Consider the following 21,226-nt stretch of genomic DNA (forward strand, 5'->3'; position numbering starts at 1 on the left):
AATTGAAGAAACAGATGACGGACAAAATACCCAATACGAACACTCAGACATTAATTTTTTAGGATAAAGAGCTCCTCTCTTCCTTACATAGAATGTAAGATGGGGAGCGGAAAATTACTCAAAATACTAATAGATACAGGATCAAACCGAAATTACGTCCAACCAAAATTCGTGTCCGAGCCTATTCCAAACGAAAAACCCTTTGAAGCCGTCACAGTCGGCGGAAGCATTAAAATTACACACCACAAGTTCGCTAATCTTTTTAATAGAAACGATATAAAAGTAAAATTCTTTCTCTTACCCACCCTAAAATCATTTGACGCCATATTAGGTAACGATAGTCTAAAGGAACTAGATGCTGTGATACAAAGCAGCAAGAATCTACTAATAATCAAGAACAACATTTGCATACCCATTAAACAGAAAAAAATAGAGGCGGTCAACACGGTAATACCACGGACAGAACATATGACAAACGAACAAAAAAATAGCCTTAATCAACTAGTTAAAATGCACCCACACCTATTTGCCAATCCGGACGAAAAACTGACATACACAACCAACGTCAGAGCAGAGATTCGAACAAAAAACGACTCCCCCATATATTCAAAATTTTACCAATTTCCAATGTCTTTAAAAGACGAAGTACACAGCCAAATCAAAGAACTTTTAGAGGACGGAATCATCCGACCCTCCCGATCCCCGTACAATTCACCTGTGTGGATTGTTCCGAAAAAATTAGATGCCTCCGGGCAAAAGAAATATCGCATGGTTATAGACTACAGGAAACTAAATAAAGAAACTACCGCAGACAAATACCCTATACCCGAAATCAACGAGGTACTAGCACAGCTAGGCAATAACAAAGTTTTCTCTGTCTTAGATTTGAAAAGTGGCTTTCATCAAATACCCCTTAAGGAGTCAGACATAGAAAAAACTGCCTTCTCCGTTAACAACGGAAAATACGAGTTTACACGACTCCCATTCGGTCTCAAGAATGCGCCCTCAATTTTCCAGAGAGCTCTTGACGACATCCTTCGTGAGCATATTGGAAAAATATGCTTCATTTATATTGACGATATCATTATCTTTAGCAAAGATGATGAATCGCATGCGCAGCACCTCGCCGCCATATTCAGAACTCTACAAGAAGCCAACATGAAATGTCAGTTGGACAAATGCGAGTTCTTTAAAAGCAGAGTAGAATTCCTGGGATTTGTCATCTCAGACAAGGGGATAGAAACTAATCCAAACAAAATTGAGACAATAAGAAAGTACCCACTTCCAAAAACACTCAAAGATTTAAGATCGTTTATTGGCCTTGCCAGCTATTATAGGAGGTTTATAAAAGACTTCGCTAAGCTAGCAAAGCCCCTAACCTCTCTTTTAAGAGGGGAAGATGGACGCGTGTCCAAAAATCAATCAGCTAAAAAGCTCATTAATCTCAACGAAGAAGCGATCGAAGCATTCAATAAAATAAAAAATTCCCTAGTTTCGAATGAGGTAATACTTCATTACCCAGACTTCAGCAAAGAATTTCATCTGACAACAGATGCATCCAACTTTGCTATTGGGGCTGTCCTATCCCAGAACAAGCGACCCATTTGTTTCCTCTCTAGAACTCTCTCTAAAACAGAGGAGAACTACGCCACCAATGAAAGGGAAATGTTGGCAATAATTTGGGCCTTAAAAGCCCTCAAGAATTACCTCTACGGTAAAGCGAGTGTAAAAATATACACCGACCATCAACCCTTAACCCACTCTCTTAGCAGTTGGAATGGCAACGCTAGGATAAAGAGGTGGAAAGCTTACCTAGAAGAGTTTGATTACGAACTCCTCTATAAGCCAGGTAGGGATAACATTGTAGCCGATGCGCTATCACGTATCCCTGTGATCAATAATATTGGATCAGTAGCCTCCACCCAGCACAGTGCAGACAGTTCAAGCCACAACTTAATTCCGAGCATAGAAGCCCCAATCAACGTATTCAAAAACCAGATATTTCTCAGTAGAGCCAACGAAACAAATTACGAATTCCATATCCCATTCCCAACATTCCATAGGCATACAATTACTCGACCAAACTTCTCAGAACACGACCTCACGCAAATACTGAAAGCTCACCTAAACCCATCCGTAATCAACGGAATAATAACTTCAGAAGAAATAATGAACCAAATTCAGCAGATATATCCCCAACATTTTAGGAACTTCAAGATTAGATTCACACAGTCTCAAGTAAAAGATTTAACAAATGAAACAGAACAAGATGAGAAGATATTGGTTACGCACAACAGAGCCCACCGCAACGCACTAGAAAACAAAATGCAATTGTCCGAAAGATTCTATTTCCCAAAAATGAAGCAACGAATAACAGAATTAGTCAAACAGTGTCAGGTTTGTAAAGAAGAAAAATACGATAGGCATCCCACTAACCCAAAACTCAAAGAAACACCAATCCCCGAATACCCAGGACATACAATCCACATCGACATATACACGACAGAAAAGAACTTAGTACTAACAGCAGTAGACAAATTCTCGAAATTAGCTCAGGGACGAATTATCAAATCTAGGGCAATAGAAGACATTAAAAAACCACTTCATGAAATCCTTTTTTATTTTGGCGTACCTAAAGTAGTTGTAATAGATAACGAAAAATCCCTTAATTCAGCCTCAATCACTTTCATGATGCAGGACCAATTAAATATAGAAGTTTATAAAACACCACCCTACAAAAGCGCAGTGAACGGTCAGGTAGAACGATTTCATTCAACACTATCAGACATAATGAGATGCAACAAAAGAAAACAGGAATACAGAACATTCGAAGAACTACTCAACAAATCAATATACGACTACAACTACACTATACACTCGACAACTAACAAGAGACCATTAGACATATTCTTCGGCAGAAACGTGACTACGGACCCAGACCAATACGAAAAAGCTAGGAAGGAGAACATTGACAGACTCAAACAGAAACAATCGACCGACATGCAGAATCATAACAAAAAACGTAACGACATACGAACTTACATACCTGGTCAAGAAATATTCGTCAAAGTCAATACCAGATTAGGTACCAAACTGTCACCCAGATACAAAAAGGAAATAGTTAAAGAAAATAGAAACACAACCGTACTAACAACAACTGACAAAATAATACATAAAAGTAATATAAAAAATACATAAAAATTACAGATTCCTATTAAACGATAACTTTAATAAAAGCAACATGCCACCTTTAAATATTGAAGAAATGCTAGAATTCGCAGATGTATCCATTTTGCATAATGGAATTACTCTGTTTTATATTGTAAAAATTCCAAATTTAGAAGAAATAGAATGCAAAAATACTATAATAAAGCCAGTAGTGAAAAACAACAATATAATAAATTTAGAATTTACGAACTGTTTCATTGTAATAAAACAATCTATGGCATAAACAACAATTGTAAAAGATACCATAATATTAAAATTTGTAACAAATCAAAAATTGTAAACTTGAACAATAATAATTGTATACCTAAGTTAGTTAGCGGAGAGCAAGCGCTCTGTGGCTTTAGCAATGCAGATCATATCCCGGAGATCGAGGAAATCGACGAGGGACTTATACTAGTGAACGACTTCAACGGCACTATTAGATGGCAAGAAGAGAAGAAACGCGTGAGAGGCACCTACATGATTAACTTCTGGAACGAAACCTTATTCATCAACAAACAAGAGTTCAGCAACCTAGAGGTCACCGTCATGACCCCAGGAAATCCCACAATACAAATAACCCCAATAGAAAACGAAAGAATAAAGATTCTTTCTCTGGAAGCATTAGAAGAATTGCACATCAACAACATTAAAAACATGCAAAAACTTCAGACGCACTCTATAGCAAATAGAGTCGGTTTCATAACTCTGTTCACAGTTGCCATCCTTCTTACCTGTGTATTACACGTAATGAAGAAAAATAAGAAAAATATAATACTGCAACTGAACAAAGAACAAGAGAGACCCAAAAAAGAACCAGCACATATCCAAATACAAAATACAGATGCCAACAACCTCAGGTTCAACAACATACCTTTCTTCTGATGATCGCTTGAGGACAAGCTTAAATCAAAGGGGGAAGAGTTAACAACAAATAAATTCATACAGTCCCAATAAGAAGCATTGCAACACCTCATAAGAAGTGCAGCAAAATGCTGACTTGGTGTCTGTGCCATTTCCTCCACGCGCCGACTGGCAACCGCCGAAAATTCCAAGAAGAATTGCCCAACGGGCCAACAACATCAGCAGCGACGCCGCTGCCAACGCCGCTGCCGCTAAGCCACAGGTTACTAGGGCTAGAATTGATTTAAGTTTATTTAGTTGCAAATTAACATCAAATAAAGGAAGTCTTGCTTCCCTAAAAATTATATTTTTTTCATCGTTTAATAAACTTTGGAATTAACTTGCACAAATACAATACACCCTTATACTCATTTTTAATGGGTTCAAGGTATAAAAATACCGTTCTTCCAATCACCAGCGAACATCCCGGATCTAATCTATATGTGTTTTAGTCACTCGATCAAATATATATATCTCTAAACGAGAAAGACAAAAAACGACGGTTATCATCAGCACGTGAGCTCCTTAGTAAATGCTATGTTTAATGAGGTTATCTTAGGAAACAAAATATTTTGTCATAACAGAACCCACTCATTTACTACTACTCATTTAGTGTCCCGCTGTTGATAAAATGTTACAAAAAAACGATCATAGTTTAACTATTAAATCTCCATTTTGGTCAAGTAGTCTGAGACTATTTTCTGCACGCCGAAGATTAAATACCCTTGCAGACGCAACATTTTCATAATTCTGTGGCTTGCCCGAATCTAAGAAGCACAGGGAAATCATTCTTGAAACAAGTAAGAGGTTGTAGTTGGGTGTTCCATATTAGGGAATACCCTGAAGGTTCAGGGTTCTTATCCCAACAGTAAATGCATCACGCGCTACGCTCTCGTTTGTAATAATAAAGACAAATTAAAACGAGAAAGAAAGGCTATCTTCGGCACGCCTAAGATCTAATACCCTTGCAGACCCAAACTTTTTATAATGCTTATAGTGCTTTGCCCGTATCTAAGAAGCACCGGGAAAATAGTTAATGCCGAGTTCGGTCAAGATGTCTTAACAAACAAAAAAGGTTTTTAGTCAAAAACCTAATTCTCGAGCGTTCGTTTCTATGGCAGATATATAATATAGTAGTCCGAGATAAATAAGATTTTACAAAAATGAAGGGAGCATAGTCAAATCTTTAAGTGCCGTGTTTAATCAAAATATCTTGAATGACAAAAAAAGTTTTCCATACAACAACTTAATTTTCGACCAACCTTTCGGATTTTGCATATATATGAAGATAATAGTATAACTTATAAAGCCGAGTTTAGTCAAGAATACTTGTTAAACAAAATGCTTTTTCATACAAAAACTTAATTTTCGAACGATGGTTCCTATGGCAGCTATATGATTTAGTGGTCTGACCTTAATAGGACTTAGCATATATATGAAGAGCATAGTAAACCTTATAAATGCCGAGTTCCGTTAAAATATCTTGATAAACAAAATGTATTTCCGTACAACAACTTAGTTTTCGACCGATCGTCACTATGGCAGCTATATGATTTAGTGGTCTGATCTTAATAGGCTTTTACATTTATATGAGGAGCATTGTACAACTTATAAATGCAGAGTTTAGTCAAGAGCGCTTGATAAACAAAATGTTTTTTCATACAACTTAATTTTTGACCGATCGTTCCAATGGCAGCTATATGATAGTTCTCAGATCTTAATATGATTTTGCCAATATATGAGGAGTATAGTTGACTAATAAATGCCGTGTGGTCAAAATATCTTGAAAACATAATGTTTTTTCATACGAAAACTTAATTTTCTACCGATCGTTCTCATGACAGCTATATGATATAGTGTCCCGATCTTAATAGGATTGTAAGTATTGTCGCGGCTTAAGACAACCACGGCAGGCGGAATCATGGTTGCGGTTCACTGGTGATTTGCGCACGACACGAAAAGATGCGGAAATATAAGTAGAACTCTAAGAATGTGCTAATTGAGTTTGCGGGTGACTTTTACTGGCATGTCTGGATCTTTCAGCAATTCAACGCCCCAATACACACTACGTTAAAAACTAGAGACCTTATATCAAAGAGAACAAGTAAGAGGTTCTAGTCGGGAGCTCCCGAACAGGGAATACCCTGAACCCTCTTCTTCCAACATCAAATGCATATATATATTCTATTGTAGAAGCTATATGTCATGTTTTGGGGACTTTAGCTCTTATTATTTACCAAAATTGCACAAATAACAGGATACCGATATCAATTTTTATCGATTGCTTGGAAATGGAGTAAGCTATCGACTATCGGAAACAAACTCGATCTGCGCACTAGGAGCACCTACATCTAAAATTTCAAGTCTCTAGCTCTTATAGGTTCTGAGATCCTTGCGTTCATACATACGGACGGACGGACAGACAGACGGACATGGCTAGATCAATTGATTGATGCTCTCCAAGAATATATATACTTTATGGGGTAGGAGATGCTTACTTCTGCCAGTTGGATACATTTAGATTTTGCACAAATACAATACACCCTTATACCCATTTTTAATGGGTTCAGGGTATAAAAATACCGTTCTTCCAATCGCCAGCGAACATCCCGGATCTAATCTATATGTGTTTTAGTCAAATATATATATCTCTAAACGAGAAAGACAAAAAACGACGGTTATCATCAGCACGTGAGCTACTTGGTAAATGCTATGTTTAATGAGGTTATCTAAGTAAACAAAATATTTTGTCATAACAGAACCTACTACTCATTTAGTGTCCCGCTGTTGATAAAATGTTACAAAAAACGATCATAGTTTAACTATTAAATCTCCATTTTATACCCATTAAACACCCTTGCAGACGCAACATTTTCATAATTCTGTGGCTTGCCCGAATCTAAGAAGCACAGGGAAATCATTCTTGAAACAAGTAAGAGGTTGTAGTTTGGTGTTCCATATTAGGGAATACCCTGAAGGTTCAGGGTTCTTATCCCAACAGTAAATGCATCACGCGCTACGCTCTCGTTTGCTATAATAAAGACAAATTAAAACGAGAAAGAAAGGCTATTTTCGGCACGCCCAAGATCTAATACCCTTACAGACCCAAACTTTTTATAATGCTTATAGTGCTTTGCCCGTATCTAAGAAGCACCGGGAAAATAGTTAATACCGAAGTTGGTCAAGATGTCTTAACAAACAAAAAAGGTTTTTAATCAAAAACCTAATTCTTGACCGCTTGTTTCTATGGCAGATATATAATATAGTAGTCCGAGATAAATAAGATTTTACGAAAATGAAGGGAGCATAGTCAAATCTTTAAGTGCCGTGTTTAATCAAACTGTCTTGAATTTCAAAGAAAGTTTTCCATACAACAACTTAATTTTCGACCAGCCTTTCGGATTTTGCATATATATGAAGAAAATAGTATAACTTATAAAGCATAGTTTAGTCAAGAATACTTGTTAAACAAAATGCTTTTTCATACTTAAACTTAATTTTCGACCGATCGTTCCTATGGCATATATGTATATGATGATATAGTGGTCCGATCTTAATAGGATTTTGCCTATATATGAGGAGTATAGTAAAACTAATAAATGCCGAGTTTCGTCATGATATCTTGATAAACAAAATATTTTTTCATACAAAAACTTATTTTTCGACCGATCTTTCCTATGGCAGCTATATGATATAGTGGTCTGATCTTAATAGGACTTAGCATATATATGAAGAGCATAGTAAACCTTATAAATGCCGAGTTCCGTCAAAATATCTTGATAAACTAAATGTATTTCTGTACAAAAACTTAGTTTTCGACCGATCGTTACTATGGCAGCTATATGATTTAGTGGTCTGATCTTAATAAGATTTTGCATATATATGAGGAGCATTGTACAACTAATAAATGCCGAGTTTGGTCAAGATATCTTGATAAACAAAATGTTTTTTTATACAACTTAATTTTCGACCGATCGTTCCAATGGCAGCTATATGATAGTTCTCAGATCTTAATATGATTTTGCCTATATATGAGGAGTATAGTTGACTAATAAATGCCGAGTGTGGTCAAAATATCTTGAAAACAAAATATTTTTCATACGAAAACTTAATTTTCTACCGATCGTTCTCATGACAGCTATATGATATAGTGTCCCGATCTTAATAGGATTGTAAGTATTGTCGCGGTTTAAGACAACCACGCAAGGCGGAATCATGGTTGCGGTTCACTGGTGATTTGCGCACGACAAGAAAAGATGCGGAAATATACATAGAACTCTAAGAATGTGCTAATTGAGTTTGCGGGTGACTTTTATGGGCATGTCTGGATCATTCAGCAATTCAACGCCCCAATACACACTGCGCTTAAAACTAGAGACCTTATATCAAAGAGAACAAGTAAGGGGTTCTTGTCGGGAGCTCCCGACTAGGGGATACCCTGAACCCTCATCTTCCAACATCAAATGCATATATATATTCTATTGTAGAAGCTATATGTCAAGTTTTGGGGACTTTAGCTCTTATTATTTACCAAAATTGCCCAAATAACAGGATACCGATATCAATTCTTATCGATTGCTTGGAAATGCAGTAAGTTATCGATTATAGGAAACAAACTCGATCTGCGCACTAGGAGCACCTACATCTAAAATTTCAAATTTCATACATACGGACGGACGGACATACAGACGGACATGGCTAGATCAATTGATTGATGCTGACCAAGAATATATATACTTTATGGGGTCGGAGATGCTTCCTTCTGTCTGTTGCATACATTTGGATTTTGCACAAACACAATACACCCTTATACCCATTTTTAATGGGTTCAGGATATAAAAATACCGTTCTTCCAATCGCCAGCGAACATCCCGGATCTAATCTATATGTGTTTTAGTCACTCGATCAAATATATATATCTCTAAACGAGAAAGACAAAAAACGACGGTTGTCATCAGCACGTGAGCTACTTAGTAAATGCTATGTTTAATGAGGTTATCTTAGGAAACAAAATATTTTGTCATAACAGAACCAACTCATTTACTACTACTCATTTAGTGTCCCGCTGTTTATAAAATGTTACAAAAAAAACAATCATAGTTTAACCATTAAATCTCCATTTTGGTCAAGTAATCTTAGACTATTTTCTGCACGCGGAAGATTAAATACCCTTGCAGACGCAACATTTTCATAATTCTGTGGCTTGCCGGAATCTAAGAAGCACAGGGAAATCATTCTTGAAACAAGTAAGAGGTTGTAGTTGGGTGTTCCATATTAGGGAATACTCTGAAGGTTCAGGGTTCTTATCACAACAGTAAATGCATCACGCGCTACGCTCTCGTTTGTTATAATAAAGACAAATTAAAGAGAAAAGAGAAAGAAAGGCTATCTTCGGCACGACCAAGATCTAATACCCTTACAGACCCAAACTTTTTATAATACTTATAGTGCTTTGCTCGTATCTAAGAAGCACCGGGAAAATAGTTAATGCCGGGTTAGGTCAAGATGTCTTACCAAACAAATAAGGTTTTCAATCTCTTAATCTTTTAAATTCTCGACCGTTCGTTTCTATGGCAGATATATAATATAGTAGTCCGAGATAAATAAGATTTTTCGAAAATTAAGGGAGCATAGTCAAATCCTTAAGTGCCGTGTTTAATCAATATATCTTGAATGACAAAAAAAGTTTTCCATACAACAACTTAATTTTCGACCACCCTTTCGAATTTTGCATATATATGAAGATAATAGTATAAATTATAAAGCCGAGTTTAGTCAAGAATACTTGTTAAACAAAATGCTTTTTCATACAAAAAGTTAATTTTCGACCGATCGTTCCTATGGTAGATATGTATATGATGATATAGTGGTCCGATCTTAATAGGATTTTGCCTACATATGAGGTGTATAGTAAAACTAATAAATGCCGAGTTTCGTCATGATATATTGATAAACAAAATGTTTTTTCATACAAAAACTTATTTTTCGACCGATCTTTCCTATGGCAGCTATATGATATAGTGGTCTGATTTAAATAGGACTTAGCATATATATGAAGAGCATAGTTAAACTTATAAATGCCGAGTTCCGTCAAAATATCTTGATAAACAAAATGTATTTCCGTACAACAACTTAGTTTTCGACCGATCGTTACTATGGCGGCTATATGATTTACTGGTCTGATCTTAATAGGATTTTGCATATATATGAGCAGCATTCTACAACTAATAAATGCCGAGCTTGGTCAAGATATCTTGATAAACAAAATGTTTTTTCATACAACTTAATTTTCGACCGATCGTTCCAATGGCAGCTATATGATAGCTCTTAGATCTTAATAGGATTTTGCCTATATATGAGGTGTATAGTAAAACTAATAAATTCCGAGTTTGGTCAAGATATCTTGATAAGCAAAATGTTGTAACATACAAAAACTTATGCTATGCCAGCTATATGATATAGTTGTTGGCACCGAGACTCGTGCCGGGGCGCGTATTCGGCAGGGACTTCTAGCGTCGAAAGATACAACTCGATTCAATTCGATTCGTACGAGGCGGTACGATATAATATAATTCGAACGCTAAAATCTTTATTATTCTTTCATTATTTAACAACCTATATTTTGCATGGTTATGAGACTTACATTCGTGCTCCGCACGCGCTTCTGTTTTCTTTCACTTCTGCACAAAACGAAAATGAACCTCGACAAAAATGCAGCTGCGTGCGATGGACTTATCATGTAAAAACTAATTCTAACGGTGCGCTTCCAGTATAAGCAGCGGGGGCTGCTTACAAAAAAATGCGAGACCCAGTAGGACTTAGTCAACAGATATTTTCACTTCGCCCCGTAACATTCCCCACCCCGTAATTCACGAACGTCCGTGCAGTGTGTTACCAACTTTAATGTCCAGCTTAGCTAGCTTGACGGCGGGGCGAGTAATAATTCCATCGGCGGTTCGCACCACGGCACTTCGGACCTGGCCATCCTTTGAACGGTGCACGTCTACGACCACTCCTCTTGTCCAACAGTTTCGCTTGGCACCGTCGTCCACTATTATGACGATGTCGTCGACTGATATTGGTTCGAGTGACGGTTGAAACCACTGAGTACGTCTGGTGAGTGTAGGCAGATACTCGCGCAGCCATCTCTTCCAAAATTGGACAGCCAATTGACTGGCGACTCGGAAGCCTCGTGCTAGCTCCGCCTTGCTCCCGTAATCCTCTCTCACGCAATCCGCTTGAAAGACCTATTAGAAAATGATTTGGAGTCAGGGCTTCGGACTCAGATGTTTCCAAGGGAACATAAGTGAGTGGCCTTGAGTTGAGTACGCTTTCTACGTCAGCCAATGCTGCTCGTAGCACCTCCTCTCGTAACCCAGAGGGCGGCAGAATATTCGACATTATTGATTTTGTAGACCGCACCATTCGTTCCCACGATCCTCCCATGTGGGGTGATCCTGCATGGAGAAAGGTAAACTCGAGTTCTGGGTACTGTCGCTCGATCAGAGCCGGCGATATACGTTACATTTCATCTTTTAATACTCTGCTAGCGCCTCTGAAGTTTGTGCCATTGTCCGACAGCATGCGGCCACGAACGACTTCAGAACACATAAAAATGAGTTGAGAACGACGTAGCTATATCCAGGTGAACGGCGCGCACCGTGAGGCATGTAAATAGCACGCCCCAGTGCTTCTCACGACGCCGACCAACGACAATGTCGTAGGGGCCGAAGTAATCCACTCCAGTATATGTGAACGGTGGAGTATAAGGCGATAATCGTTCGATTGGCAGGTCGCCCATCGCTGGCGGCTTTGGGCGGGCGCGTCGTATGCGGCACGCTGGGCAGGTATTGGAAACTTCTCTCACCAAAGCTCGTAAGCCACAAACCCAGAACCGCTGCCGCAGTTCATTTACGACGATTTCGTTGTGTAGGTGATGATATCTGCGGTGATAAAACTCAACCAGCAGATACGTCAATTGATGTCGTCTTGGCAGAATTATCGGGCGTTTTACGCAGACTTCGACTCCTTCTATATTGTCTATCCGTCCTTTAATACGTAGAATGCCCGAGTCATCCACATAAGCGAAGCACTTAAACAGCAAGCTTTTGCGATCGGTTAAGCGGCGCCCCGATCTTAAGCAGGTGATCTCACTATAAAACTCCTCTTCTTGACAAATCCGGATAAAAAACACATCCATTTCATTGCTTCTTTTAAGGAGCAGCGTCTTCTGCAGATCCAGTCCTGCGTCCAATCTGACCTTCTTAGTAATATTCCGTAGGAAATCCAGTACGCATAGCTGTACGGCTCTCAATTTTTCTAGCTTGCTGAAACGCTGCAGATCCGGCAGAATACATCTCCAGGACGACGTGTGATTGGGTTGTTCTTCAGCATGGTACAACATGTTTAATGCAGGGCCTATTTCCGATTGTGGCCACTGCGATTCTTCTAGATACAAAAATGGTGGTCCATTAAACCACCTGGTTGAGCCATGAATTTCAGGCGTTTTAGTCCATTTCGTACCATCGTCTGCCACGTTTTAAGCCGATGGTACCCATCGCCAGCTGTCCACATCTGATTCTTCTAAAATCTCTCCTATCCGAAGCGCTATGAATTGCTGGAACTTTCGAGAATCGGAACGGATCCAGTAGAGCACATCCTTTGAATCTGTCCAGAATGTTCGTGTATGTATGCGTACCGACATTTCCTTTTGGATACATTTGGCCAGTCTCAGACCTAACACCGCGGCCATCAGTTCCATTCAAGGTATGGAAACGGGCTTTAGGGGTGCTACTGTCGTTTTCGAGGCGACCAAACTGCAATGTACTTGGCCATCAAAATCAGCCCGCAAAAATACAACTGCGGCGTAAGCATTCATACTGGCGTCAACGAATGTATGCATCTGCACAGCCTGGGCTCGGCTCACCCACTTCATGCACCGTGGAATGCGGACGGCATTCAAATTTGAAAGAAGATCAAGCCAGTGTTGCCAATCGGCTCCGTCTTCGTTGGTAAGGTCGTCATCCCATCTGATATTGGATCGCCATATGTTCTGAAGGATGATCTTAGGGCGTATATTAAAGAATCCTAAAAGCCCAAGCGAGTCGAAAATAGACATGATCACACTCAGAACACGTCTTTTAGTTGGGTGCTCCTTAGATGCCTTCGCGAGCAAGTTCGGCGTCACCACAAACGTCAACAGACCTTGTCCTTGACGTAATTTGCTAGAGCTGGCGAGCAGGATGCTCCAAACGTCATGACTTGCATAACGTATGTTTCGGGGAAGCGTGACGAATCTCCATCACGCTAGAGAAACTTCTGTGCCGGTTGGTCTTCTTGGCGCACCTTGACTTGATGAAACATTTCCCTTATGTCGCCGGATACTGCGACAGGACGCTCTCGGAAGCGTATTAGCACCCCCATCAAAGATGCTAGTGTATCTGGACCTTTCAACAAACAATCGATCAGCGACATGCCACTAACTTTGGCAGCCGCATCCCAAACCAGGCGCGTCTTTTTCTTGTTCGGATTGGTGACTGTAAAGATAGGAAGAAACCACGATGTAGTGTTAGCTACTAACTCACTATCCTTCAACCGGCGGATATATCCCTTCTGTTTGTAAACGTGCATCGTGTTCATCATGAACTCTTTCAGTGGTGGGTCTTTTGACATCTTTGCCTCTAAACATTTCAGGCGCTTAACAGGCATCTGACAAGAGTCTGGCAGGTGCATGCGATCGAACCTCCATAACAGTCCGGTCTGCCAGCGCTTTTCGGCTTCCAGATAGGTTGTTGTTGCCTCCATAATCTGCATCGAGCGTTCGTCGTCTTTGGATCTCAGCGGATGTGAGGAAACCTAGTGACTCAATTGAAAAATAGTTCTTCAGAGCTTCATCCATCCCACCGCCGCACTGCACTGGCAAATATGTAGCAGCAGAGGCGTGGTGCTGTCTCCCACAATGGGGCGGCCATATACGGCCCATCCTAGTCTGCTTCGCGCTGCTATGACGTCGTCGTTTTCACCTTCTCGTATCTCCAAGGGTGCAGTTATTTTGATATTGTCTAAACCAATGATAAGCTGATCCTTGACGTTGTTATACGGCAGCATAGGAAGCGTAGATAAGTGCTTCCGAGACTTGAGCAACTGTGGCCCGAAACTTTGCTCTGGTAAGTCCAAGTTCGCTATAGTTCGGACGTTTTTAAGGCATACTGTATTGCGTTACGTTCTGGAGCTGAAATGCTCACAGCCACGGACATCGACTCAGGTTCACTCTTGGTTATGTCCCCTGTCCATTTAAGACACAGCTGGGTCGCAGGACCATCTAATTCCAGCTCGTCTGCAAGCGCTCTTTCTATTAACGTACACTCAGCTCCTTCATCCACTAATGCATATGCGCGCACGCTTTTGATTTACTATAGAGCGTGATTGGAACATATCGAAACAGTGTCTTACTTGCAGAGCTGCCGTGAAACATAACGGCAAACTCACTTGCCTTAATCCGGTGGTTGCTATCTTGGCCCGTGTGCTCGACTTTACTACCACTCATGGTAGGCGTATGCAGCAGCACATGGTGCGTTGACTCGCAACCATCTACATGACGCTTCTTCTTTGATTTACACTGTTGTGCACGATGACGTAGAAATCAGCAAAAACAGAGCCTCTTTTCCTTAACAAGTTCCCAGCGCTGATTTTTACCCATTGATCTGAAGTCGTTGCAATCTGATAGAGGGTGGTTACCGGCGTACTTCGCACATGAAACCCTCTCCTGTTCCTGTTGTGAACGTTGTTGCTGAGAACCCTCAGGGCTATCTACCGTGTTGTGCACAAAAATTCGCTCTCTAGTGGTTTTCGTGGAGCTCTTCTTTGCGTTAACAGCCAGTGGTGTCTCGTAGGGCGTGACCATAGTCGCGCACATTGCCACATTGAACAGCCAGTTATCAAAGGTGGCCAAACTGCTACCTTCATTCGACATTCGATGCCGGCCCCAATCCAATTTCATATTGCTGGGCATCTTAGCAACAAGCTCGTTCAGCAGCGCGGGATCGTAAAGATATTCGTGCATACCAATGGCCGCTATCGTTGCGCAGTAGTTTTGGACAGCTAGGGCCAGTCGGATAACGGTGCTCAAGTTGTCCGACTTTATTGCTGGTTCCTCTCGGAGCTTTTGCTGCAGAGCAGCATGTACTATTTCAGAGCTGCCATACATCATTCGCAATGTGCCTGAGGCACTTCTGAAGCCTGATGAGATTTTCCTCGTTGCTGAATCCACATCTCTCTGTGGATTGCTCATAATTGCTGATAAAGATCGACCATTCTTCTGGTTTGGCTATAAAAATTGGTAAATCTTTGCTGATGACATGTCGCGCGCTGATTTGCGCAGGTGTCAGCGATCCATTCCACAGCATCGTATTATTACAATGCACATTGTCAAATTGCTGCCGTGGCACGTGCTCAATCGATCTATTGAGCGCTCCCAGACCTGTGTGGCCCAAGTACGCGGCAGTACTGGGCTCCGTAGCCTGGTTAAACACCGCCGTATTTGCTTGATACGGCAAACTGGGGTGTACACTCCAATTAGCCGCATCCTGTTTCTGCTTGTAGATCACGTTCTGGTATCCCAAAGGGTCGAAAAGAGCTCCCACTTTCTCAGTTCTTTGCTGCCTTGGTGTTAAACTTTCCCTTGGACCATTAGCAGCGGACGACGTAGACGGACAGCCGCTATAAGTTTCTATGATTGCTGCCCCGCTACCTTTTTCTACACCGGCGACTTTATCTTGTACTCCAGCAGGAGCATCTTGTTCATCACCGTCAGCCATCTTGCCACACCAATACTATGCAATCCGCTTTGAGGTTATGGCTGCTAAGAGTGAGTCCAGCTCTTGTACCACGTGTCTCTCTATAGGCAGCTAAGGTTGTGACTTTGCAAGTCGCTTGCATCGCAGAAATCTCCGCCGTAGCAGAGAATCCCTCGGACACTCTCTGCTGCAGAGAATATTTCAGAATGTTGGCACCGAGACTCGTGCCGGGGCGCGTATTCGGCAGGGACTTTTAGCGTCGAGAGATACAACTCGAATCAATTCGATTCGTACGAGGCGGTACGATATAATATAATTCGAACGCTGAAATCTTTATTATTCTATCATTATTTAACAACCTATATTTTACATGATTATGAGCCTTACATTCGTGCTCCGCACGCGCTTCTGTTCTCTTTCACTTCCGCTCAGCTGCAAGCACAAAACGAAAATGAGCCTCGACAAAAATGCAGCTTGTGCAGCTGCGTGCGATAGACTTATCATGTAAAAACTAATTCTAACGGTGCGCTTCCAGTGTAAGCAGCGAGGGCTGCCTACAGAAAAAATGCGAGACCCAGTAGGACTTAGTCAATAGATATTTTCACTTCGCTCCGTAACAATAGTGGTCCGATATTAATAGGATTTTGCATATATATGAGGAGAATAGTAAAACTTATAAATGCCGAGCTTGGTCAAGATATCTTGATAAACAAAATGTTTTGGATACAAAAACCTAAATTTCGAACGATCGTTCCTATGGCAGCTATATGATATAGTGGTCCGATCTTAATAGGATTTCGCATATTTATGAGGATATAATGGTCCGATCTTAATAGGAGATTGCAAATATATATAGAGCATATTAAAACTAATAAATGCCGAGTTTGGTCAAGATATCTTGATAAACAAAATATTTTTCATACAAAAACTTAATTTTCGCTGGATCGTTCCTTTGGCAGCTATGTATATTATATAGTGATCCGATCTTAGTAAGCTTTTGCATATATATGAGAAGCATATTAAAATAATAAATGCCGAGTTTGGTCAAGATGTTTTTCATACAAAAACTTAATTTTCGACCGATCGTTCCTTTGGCAGCTGAATGATATAGTGGTCCGACCTTAATAGGATTTTGCATATATATGAGGATATAATGGTCCGATCTTAATAGGAGATTGCAAATATATAAAGAGCATAGTAAAAATAATAAATGCCGAGTTTGGTCAAGATATATTGATAACCAAAATTTTTTCACACAAATACTTATTTTTCGATCGATCGTTCCTTTGGTAGCTATGTATATTATATAGTGGTCCGATCTTAATAGAATTTTGCATATATATGAGGAGCATAGTAAAACAAATAAATGCCGAGTTCGGCCAAGATATCTTGATAAATAAAATGTTTTTCATACAAAAACCTAATTTTCGACCGATCGTTCCTTTGGGAGCTATATGATATAGTGGTCCGATCTTAATAGGATTTTGCATATATATGAGGATGTAATGGTCCGATCTTAATCGGAGGTTGCATTGATATGAGGATCATGGTAAAACTAATAAATGCCGAGTTTGGTCAAGGTATCTTGATAAACAAAATATTTTTCACACAAATACTTAATTTTCGATCGATCGTTCCTTTGGTAGCTATGTATATTATATTTATATAAAAGTCCGATCTTAATAGGATTTTGCATATATATGAAGAGCATATTAAAACTAATAAATGCCGAGATTGGTCAAGATATCTTGATAAACAAAATGTTTTGTATACAAAAACCTAATTTTCGACCGATCGTTCCTATGGCAGCTATATGATATAGTTGTCCGATCTTAATAGGATTTCGCATTAATATAGGATATAATGGTCCGATCTTAATAGGAGATTGCAAATCTATAAATAGCATAGTAAAACTAATAAATGCCGAGTTTGGTCAAGATATCTTGATAAACAAAATATTTTTCACACAAAAACTTAATTTTCGATCGATCGTTCCTTTGGTAGCTATGTATATTATATATATATAATAGTCCGATCTTAATAGGATTTTGCATATATTTTAGGAGCATATTAAAACTAATAAATGCCGAGTTTGGCCAAGATATCTTGATAAACAAAATGTTTTTCATACAAAAACTTAATTTTCGACCGATCGTTCCTTTGGCAGCTATATGATATAGTTGTCCGATCTTAATAGGATTTTGCTTATATATGAGGATATAATGTTCCGATCTTAATCGGAGATTGCATTTATATGAGGATCACCGTAAAACTAATAAATGCCGAGATTGGTCAAGATATCTTGATAAACAAAATGTTTTTTATACAAAAACCTAATTTTCGACCAATCGTTCCTATGGCAGCTATATGATATAGTGGACCGATCTTAACAGGATTTCGCATATATATAGGATATAATGGTCCGATCTTAATAATAGATTGCAATATATAAATAGCATAGTAAAATTAATAAATGCCGAGTTTGGTCAAGATATCTTGATAAACAAAATGTTTTTCATACAAAAACTTAATTTTCGATCGATCGTTCCTTTGGCAGCTATGTATATTATATAGTGGTCCGATCGTAGTAAGATTTTGCATATATATGAGAAGCATATTAGAATAATAAATACCGAGTTTGGCAAGATATCTTGATAAACAAAATGTTTTTCATACAAAAAGTTAGTTTTCGACCGAACGTTCCTTTGAGAACTATATGATATAGTGGTCCGATCTTAATAGGATTTTGCATATATATGAGGATACAATGGTCCGATCTTAATCGGAGATTGCATGATATGAGGATCATAGTAAAACTAATAAATGCCGAGTTTGGTCAAGATATCTTGATAAACAAAATGTTTTTCATACAAAAACTTAATTTTCGACCGATCGTTCCTTTGGCAGCTGAATGATATAGTGGTCCGACCTTAATAGGATTTTGCATATATATGAGGATATAATGGTCCGATCTTAATAGGAGATTGCAAATATATAAAGAGCATAGTAAAAATAATAAATGCCGAGTTTGGTCAAGATATATTGATAACCAAAATATTTTTCACACAAATACTTATTTTTCGATCGATCGTTCCTTTGGTAGCTATGTATATTATATAGTGGTCCGATCTTAATAGAATTTTGCATATATATGAGGAGCATAGTAAAACAAATAAATGCCGAGTTCGGCCAAGATATCTTGATAAATAAAATGTTTTTCATACAAAAACCTAATTTTCGACCGATCGTTCCTTTGGGAGCTATATGATATAGTGGTCCGATCTTAATAGGATTTTGCATATATATGAGGATGTAATGGTCCGATCTTAATCGGAGGTTGCATTGATATGAGGATCATGGTAAAACTAATAAATGCCGAGTTTGGTCAAGGTATCTTGATAAACAAAATATTTTTCACACAAATACTTAATTTTCGATCGATCGTTCCTTTGGTAGCTATGTATATTATATTTATATAAAAGTCCGATCTTAATAGGATTTTGCATATATATGAGGAGCATATTAAAACTAATAAATGCCGAGATTGGTCAAGATATGTTGATAAACAAAATGTTTTGTATACAAAAACCTAATTTTCGACCGATCGTTCCTATGGCAGCTATATGATATAGTTGTCCGATCTTAATAGGATTTCGCATTAATATAGGATATAATGGTCCGATCTTAATAGGAGATTGCAAATCTATAAATAGCATAGTAAAACTAATAAATGCCGAGTTTGGTCAAGATATCTTGATAAACAAAATATTTTTCACACAAAAACTTAATTTTCGATCGATCGTTCCTTTGGTAGCTATGTATATTATATATATATAATAGTCCGATCTTAATAGGATTTTGCATATATTTTAGGAGCATATTAAAACTAATAAATGCCGAGTTTGGCCAAGATATCTTGATAAACAAAATGTTTTTCATACAAAAACTTAATTTTCGACCGATCGTTCCTTTGGCAGCTATATGATATAGTTGTCCGATCTTTATAGGATTTTGCTTATATATGAGGATATAATGTTCCGATCTTAATCGGAGATTGCATTTATATGAGGATCATCGTAAAACTAATAAATGCCGAGATTGGTCAAGATATCTTGATAAACAAAATGTTTTTTATACAAAAACCTAATTTTCGACCAATCGTTCCTATGGCAGCTATATGATATAGTGGACCGATCTTAACAGGATTTCGCATATATATAGGATATAATGGTCCGATCTTAATAATAGATTGCAATATATAAATAGCATAGTAAAATTAATAAATGCCGAGTTTGGTCAAGATATCTTGATAAACAAAATGTTTTTCATACAAAAACTTAATTTTCGATCGATCGTTCCTTTGGCAGCTATGTATATTATATAGTGGTCCGATCGTAGTAAGATTTTGCATATATATGAGAAGCATATTAGAATAATAAATACCGAGTTTGGTCAAGATATCTTGATAAACAAAATGTTTTTCATACAAAAAGTTAGTTTTCGACCGAACGTTCCTTTGAGAACTCTATGATATAGTGGTCCGATCTTAATAGGATTTTGCATATATATGAGGATACAATGGTCCGATCTTAATCGGAGATTGCATGATATGAGGATCATAGTAAAACTAATAAATGCCGAGTTTGGTCAAGATATCTTGATAAACAAAATATTTTTCACACAAATACTTAATTTTCGATCGATCGTTCCTTTGGTAGCTATGTATATTATATAGTGGTCCGATCTTAATAGAATTTTGCATATATATGAGGAGCAGAGTAAAACAAATAAATGCCGAGTTCGGCCAAGATATCTTGATAAACAAAATGTTTTTCATACAAAAACTTAATTTTCGACCGATCGTTCCTATGGCAGCTATATGATATAGTCATCCGATCTTAATATGATTTCGCATATATATGAGGATATAATGGTCCGATCTTAATAGGAGATTGCAAATATATAAAGAGCATAGTAAAACTAATAAATGCCGAGTTTGGTCAAGTGATAAACAAAATATTTTTCACACAAAAACTTAATTTTCGATTGATCGTTCCTTTGGTAGCTATGTATATTATATAGTAGTCCGATCTTAATAGGATTTTGCATATATATGAGGAGCATATTATAACTAATAAATGCCGAGTTTGGTCAAGATATCTTGATAAACAAAATGTTTTTCATACACAAACTTAATTTTCGACCGATCGTTCCTTTGACAGCCATATGATATAGTGGCCCGATCTTAATAGGATTTTGCATTTATATGAGGATATAATAGTCCGATCTTAATCGGTGATTGCATTGATATGAGGATCATA

The 21,226-nt window shown here is 38.3% G+C and overlaps 2 protein-coding genes across 2 annotated transcripts; both read right to left on the reverse strand.

The window, feature by feature from the left end:
- Nucleotides 1-11,710: 11,710 nt before the first annotated feature.
- On the reverse strand, nt 11,711-12,514 carry LOC138911705 (uncharacterized). The gene has a single exon (XM_070211087.1). It carries the CDS (start codon nt 12,512-12,514, stop codon nt 11,711-11,713), a length of 804 nt encoding a protein of 267 aa, XP_070067188.1.
- A 902-nt stretch (nt 12,515-13,416) lies between these two features.
- LOC138911706 (uncharacterized) lies at nt 13,417-13,914 on the reverse strand. The gene is made up of 2 exons (XM_070211088.1): nt 13,695-13,914; nt 13,417-13,646 (listed from the first exon to the last, which is right to left on the reverse strand). Exons 1-2 carry the CDS (start codon nt 13,912-13,914, stop codon nt 13,417-13,419), a joined length of 450 nt encoding a protein of 149 aa, XP_070067189.1.
- Nucleotides 13,915-21,226: the final 7,312 nt, after the last annotated feature.

This window comes from Drosophila virilis, unplaced genomic scaffold (genome assembly GCF_030788295.1).
Source record: "Drosophila virilis strain 15010-1051.87 unplaced genomic scaffold, Dvir_AGI_RSII-ME tig00002137, whole genome shotgun sequence".
In the NCBI taxonomy this organism is placed as follows: Eukaryota; Metazoa; Arthropoda; class Insecta; order Diptera; family Drosophilidae; genus Drosophila; species Drosophila virilis.

Coding starts and splice junctions, on each gene's coding strand:
- LOC138911706 (XM_070211088.1), bottom strand. CDS start 13,914: ATGGAGGCAACAACAACCTATCTGGAAGCCGAAAAGCGCTGGCAGACC. Junction 13,647..13,694: donor TATCCGCCGGTTGAAGGATA/GTGAGTTAGTAG, acceptor CTATCTTTACAG/TCACCAATCCGAACAAGAAA.
- LOC138911705 (XM_070211087.1), bottom strand. CDS start 12,514: ATGTTGTACCATGCTGAAGAACAACCCAATCACACGTCGTCCTGGAGA.